The sequence below is a fragment of the Zootoca vivipara genome, chromosome Z1 (assembly GCF_965207765.1).
Source record: "Zootoca vivipara chromosome Z1, rZooViv2.hap1.1, whole genome shotgun sequence".
Taxonomy (NCBI): domain Eukaryota; kingdom Metazoa; phylum Chordata; class Lepidosauria; order Squamata; family Lacertidae; genus Zootoca; species Zootoca vivipara.
In genome coordinates, this window is record NC_142583.1 from 65,215,008 (window position 1) to 65,221,170 (window position 6,163).

General features: G+C 46.0%; 1 protein-coding gene across 1 annotated transcript; it reads left to right on the top strand.

The window, feature by feature from the left end:
* The first annotated feature begins 2,566 nt into the window (after positions 1-2,566).
* Positions 2,567-4,988, top strand: LOC118083483 (16 kDa beta-galactoside-binding lectin-like). The gene is made up of 2 exons (XM_035111964.3): positions 2,567-2,830; positions 4,824-4,988. The coding sequence occupies exons 1-2, from the start codon at positions 2,567-2,569 to the stop codon at positions 4,986-4,988; spliced, it is 429 nt and encodes a 142-aa protein (XP_034967855.2).
* The last annotated feature ends 1,175 nt before the right edge of the window (positions 4,989-6,163 follow it).

The following is a 6,163-nucleotide window of genomic DNA, read 5'->3' on the forward strand; positions in this document are numbered from 1 at the left end:
CTCGGGTGGTGTGTCACTTTGAGGAAAAAAAACCATAATTTTGTGATATTTATAGTTTAAATAATAAAAAATGTATAATTGTAATATATAACTGTATTTAATAAACAAAAAACTAATTATTTAACCAAACCAAACCAAAAACCCATTATTTATCACAAAGTGCCCAGAGTTGTTGAGCTTTTTGGGGGGAGATGCTGACCAAAGTTTTGGAGGATTTTTTGGGAGGTGCAAAAGTTGCTTTGCTTTGGGGGGGGATCCCCCAAAACTGCTGCACATTTTTTGGGGGGGAAAGAGAACAGAAATAAATGATGAATAATACATTTGATGGAACTAACACGCAGCACCGACATAGCCTGCCAAAGCGCCCAAAAAAACCAGCACAGAAAGGGTTAAAAAAACCAATCTCTGGCTACCAGCAGCAACAACAGCAGGTTTTAACAGCAGAGACAAGCTCTAGTAAAGACAAGCTGTAGGAGGAGTGGGGGAACAAATGGGGGGGGAATAGGTTCGCCATCACTGAAGTATAATGTGATTTTAGGGGATGGGGTGTGCAAAAGTAGTTTTTCATGCTCAAACTGCCCAAGGTAGGTACCTGCAAGGGGGTCCAGACTTTAAGCTTCTATTTTAAAAAATAGAAATCTCTAGCCCACTAGAAGGAAAGTTATAGAGCAAAAGGTGCAGGTACCCTTCTAAGCAAGTTCTGTGATGTAATGTTAGCCTGGCTCCTGCTGCCTAGCAGTGTTTTTAGACAGTGAGTGGAGTCATTTTTTTAAAAGAAATTATTTCATAAAACTTATATACTGCTTGATTGTAGGAACCTTTAATGTAGTTTACCCTGTTCTCCCCTCCTATGACAAATGAGATATTACCTATGCTCTTGTCTTTTTGTTTGTTGCTGGCTGCATCTTTTGGTCCTGTCTTGTAGCAATTAGAAAGTCTTCTCCATCCATGACCCACGGGCTCAATTTGTTTCCTGGCCCAAAGATTGCAACAGCACTAATTTCCCCTCTCCTCTCTCCGTCTCTCCTAAATCTCACCATGCTATCGCTGTGGTTGAAAATCTGTCCGGTTTCTCCTGCCGTAGAAGCTGATTGCTACCCACCTTCAACTTCAACACGGAGACACGATTCTAGTGATTGGGAGGTGCCGGCAAGATGCCAAAGGGTAAGCTGAGAAGTCGGGAAGAGTGTTCCCAGGACACACCACTGGCAGTCGGCTCTTGCTATCAGAACTGCAGTGGTGAGGAACCTCAGCCTTGGGGCAGAATGCAGCTGTCCATCTCTCAGTCTCTGGCCCTCAGAACTGTCTCAGACTGCATATTTCCCTGGCCCTGCTCCACACCCTTTCTAAGTATTTTGGCCTGGCTGGAATGTGTCCAATATGCCTCTTGCTTGGATGGAGAGAGGTGTGACAATGTGTACAGAAATTATCTTACCATAGAAAGGTAAAAATTACAACCAACTTTTGCCTCTGGCATGTTGCATTGACCTGGAAAAGGTTCATTGCACTTGAAATCCTCCTCCAAGTTGCAATCTGAACTCATTGGTTTCGTTCCTACTCTTTGGATCAGGCTTCCCCAACCTGGTGCCCAACAGAACTGAAATCCCATCACCCCTGACTGCTGGGTATGATGGCTGGGGCGGGGCTTGTCCCAAACATCTGAAGGGCGCCAGGTTGCGGAAAGCTGCTCTTTAACCAACAAAATACAGTTGGGTCTGCTGATCTGCCAATCCTTCAAAACATGTGCAGATGGGGAGCACATAGCCTCCCTGACCGTATATTCTCTAGGCTTTGCTTACATCTGCAGTAGAGGGATAAGAATGCCAGCCTACATTGCAAGGTTGTTGTAAGTTCCTGCATTGCAGGGGCGTTGGACTAGATGTCCCTTGGGTCCCTTCCCAACTCTACAATTCTATAAGAAGCTATTTAAGGGTGAATGTGGGGTTGGGGGGGTTCGCATGAGTTAAGTAACTTAAGAGCTACTCAGAAGGAAGGCACAGCAAGCAGAGAGTGGGCTCTGTCTTGCCACCCCATCGATATACATTCAGCTCCAGGCAGACAAATAATAATAATAATAATTAATAATAATTTATTATTTATACCCCGCCCATCTGGCTGGGTTCCCCCAGCCACTCTGGGCGGCTTCCAACAGAAAAATAAAACACAGTAATCTATTAAACATTAAAAGCCTCCCTGAACAGGGCTGCCTTCAGATGTCTTCTAAAAGTCTGGTTGTTGTTTTCCTCTTTGACATCTGTTGGGAGGGTGTTCCACAGGGCAGGCGCCACCACCGAGAAGGCCCTCTGCCTAGTTCCCTGCAACTTGGCTTCTCACAACGAGGGAACCGCCAGAAGGCCTTCGGTGCTGGACCTCAGTGTCCGGGCAGAATGACGGAGGTGGAGACGCTCCTTCAGGTATACTGGACCGAGGCCATTTAGGGCTTTAAAGGTCAGCATCAACACAAAAGACTTCATGGTTCTCTGCAATCTAGAACCTTGCTTTATAGTTAAGAGTTCTCACGAAACCTAAATCTTTGGGCTGAAGACATCCTACCTGCACAGCCCATATGTCATTGCCTGGTACTGAGGGGCTGGCTGTATTAGTTGCTCTGCTGGTTTCACTCTGTATCCTTGCTTCGTATCTGTTATCCTCGCCAAGCTTTGTTGTGAATCTGGGCCAAGACTGTGAAAACGTCATCCTTCACTTCAACACCCGCTTTAACTACCAGAAGGATGTGAACGCCATTGTCTGCAATTTCAAGAAGTTGGGGAAGTGGGGAGCAGAGGAGAGACTGAACGTCTTCCCTTTTGAGCAAGGTGGCAAAGTCAAGGTGAGGACTTGGCAGAAGTGGGGTGGGTGGTTTCTCTGCAAGTCCTGGTTCCTTTATGGTGGAGGTACTCTGTGGGTCCTCCAGGTGACATTGCACTCCGAACTCCCATCAGCCCCAGCCAGCTTGCCCAGTGGTCAGGCACAATGGGGCCAGCAGTCCAACAACACGTAGAGTCCCTATGTACAGGACAACTGGAACCCCACTGTGTATCGTCTTCTAAGATCTCACCTTCCCAGCTGTTTCTTAGCCAAGCTGGTACCTTCCAGATGTGTTGTCTCAGGCTGATGGGACTTGTCACCCGGAAGATGAGGTTGGTGTAGACCAGGCACCCCCAAACTTCAGCCCTCCAGATGTTTTGGACTACAATTCCCATCTTCCCCGACCACTGGTCCTTTTAGCTAGGAATCATGGGAATCACAAGTTCACCCTGAGTCAACCAACCCTCCTAGGCTATCCTGCCAGCTGCCCTAACAATACTTTGGCTATTATGGTCCCCTTATCTAGCTAACCCCTTCATGGCTTGAATAACTCCAAGAAGCTATGAGCTATGCCGTGCAGGGCCACCCAAGACGGACAGGTCATAGCCGAGAGTTTATTTTTTGTATTAAATTTTTATTCACTTTTCTTTTTCAATTACAAACATCACACATCCATATTACATTACCTCTTCCCACCCCTCCTGGGCTTCTCCCAACTTCCACCTCTGATTTATTTTCTACCTATTACACACTGCTGTTTCTTAAAAAAAAAATCCACTATATTATTTCTTTATTTTCTACATATTTGTGTTGATAAAGGCGTGAGTATTTATTTAAATCCTGCCATCAAGTCAATAGTCGTCCTTTGTTTCTGCAAGTATATTATAAATGGTTCCCATTTATAATGCATTTATAATATACATTTATAATTTATAATAGCTGAGAGTTTAGACTAAATGTGATCCACCTGGAGAAGGAACCTGCAATCCATTCCAGTATTTTGCCAAGAAAACTCCATGGACATAAAGGAGGAGAAGCTTTGAGAAGAAAGTGTTTCCAAGGCACGCTCTGGTTCATGGGGTCACGGAGAGTCGAACACAACTAAGACGACTAAACAACAACAACAATCTAGCTAGAATTGCAACACAGAACTTACCTGGACCCTTATAGCTCTCTTTTTTCAGTTATGTCTCTGATATTCAAAGGCCTTATCTGATATCTTGTGGGGTCCAGGTGAAACCTTTACCTTTATGTCCCCATCTTTAGTTGGAGTACAGGACTGCTTTGCAAATTTTATTGAATCTAACGTTTTATCATATTGTACTTTTTGCCTGTGCTCATGATAATTAAACATACTTAAGACCCCTGGAGACCCCCTTTTTTGTAACAAGCTACTAACCAGCTTCACATTCATATAGGGATACCTGCCCCCCCACCCTGTTATTCTGGATTAAGAGCCTATCTTTGGTTCTGTGTGGATAACGGTTGAAATATGGCCTCAGTACAGTCGTACCTTGGTTCTCAAACAGAATGCGTTCTGGGAGTCCGTTTGACTCCTGGAAACGTTAGAAAAGCAAGACGCGGCTTCTGATTGGCTGCAGGGGCATCCTGCAGCCAATCGGAAGCTGCGCCGGACGTTTGGCTTCCGAAAATCGTTCGGAAACTGGAACACTCGCTTCTGGGTTTTGATCGTTTGGGAGCTGATTTGTTTGGGAGTCAAGGCGTTTGAGATCCAAGGTACGGCTGTACAGTCTTTTAATGGGTGGTGTTAACATGTAGAGTTAAGCCAAGTCTGGCTCTTGGGCTTTGGAAGGGCACAAACTCAGCCACCATGAAGAGCTCTGGGGTCGAAGCAGCTCATGATCCTCTTGCACAAGACCTGGACACTGAATGGTCAAGTCGCCATGTCTGTAGAATGAGTGCCATTCTGCTAGAAGTTTTCAAACACCATCGGGCTTTGTAAAAAGCGTTTATTGTCCAACGCCGGTTGTGATTCCTCCTCCTGCTTCTTTCAGATCTCCTTCACCTTTCTTACTTCGGAGATAAAAGTCTTGGCAGAGGGCCACGAATTTACCTTCCCCAACCGGCTGGACCTGGATGTCATCAGCTACATAGCAGTGCAAGGAGACATTAACCTCAGAGTCCTCAAACTTGCCCCCCCTCGCCGTGTGGACGAATAAATTCAATTGCGTTATTCAAAGAAAGGCCGCATCGCATGTTTTGATTTTAGAATGGGAATGGTGAACCGTTTTTCAGCTCGAGGGCCTCTTTCTGTCCTAGACAACCTGCAGAGGGCCGCCATGTGGGAGCAGTTGATTGGGTCAGAGGCCAACACGCAACGCATATGAATGTCACCTTTCAAGTTTCTTGGCATACTCAGACAGCCTTCTCTGGCCACCAAGAGGAATGGCCAGATTTCAAGGACACATTGCAGCCAGGCAAAACTCCAGGAATACAGAGCAGGGTGGGTGAGGGTTGTGGCTCAGGTAAGAGGGTCCTGGGGGCCACATTTGGCTCCCTGGCCTGAGGGTCCCCACCTGTATTTTATAACGTCTTTTGGATTATGCTCTTCCGCTTTTGGTTGACAGCAAAGAGGAAGCCACGATGCCCTCTGTTGGGGTTTCCTGAGTCATTGACCTCAAACATTTCTCTCTCTCGGCTTGGCATCTATTAAGCAGCAACAAAGGTTGTCCTCCTCTGAAGTGGGAGGGGTGGTGTGTTTACTGTGCAAAACTGCATCAAACATACAAAACGGGATTCAGCCTTAGTTTTTTGGGATTATTTTTTTTTGTCCTCTTCAGTTAGCTAAGGCTTGCACGTGATGGTACATGCAAACTGAGATGTTCTTCTGTTACTTTCTGCTTGAATCTTGGGCAGTTCGGTATAAATGGGACATTGCTTAGGGCTTGCTGATCAGAAGGTCGGTGGTTCGAATCCCTGCAACGGGATGAGCTCCCGTTGTTCGGTCCCAGCTCCTGCCAACCTAGCAGTTTGAAAGTGCGTCAAAGTGAAAGTAGATAAATAGGTACCGCTACAGCAGGAAGGTAAATGGCGTTTCCGTGTGCTGCTCTGGTTCGCCAGAAGCGGCTTTGTCATGCTGGCCACATGACCTGGAAGCTGTACGCCGGCTCCCTCGGCCAATAATGTGAGATGAGTGCCGCAACCCCAGAGTTGGTCACGACTGGACCTAATGGTCAGGGGTCCCTTTACCTTTACCTATCTTAAATATAATTCAATTTGGTTTTATAAATGCATTGCTATGTTTTTAAGAGAAGCAAGGCCAAGATCCTGCTGCTGCTTTCTCTTTTCTCTAATCTAGAGTCAAAGAAGCCTACTATTAGTTCCTCCTGCCTCC

Excerpts from the sequence above, each read along its gene's own strand:
- LOC118083483 (XM_035111964.3), top strand. The coding sequence starts at position 2,567 with ATGTCATTGCCTGGTACTGAGGGGCTGGCTGTATTAGTTGCTCTGCTG. Across the intron at positions 2,831-4,823 it reads AGCAAGGTGGCAAAGTCAAG|ATCTCCTTCACCTTTCTTAC; the intron begins GTGAGGACTTGG and ends TGCTTCTTTCAG.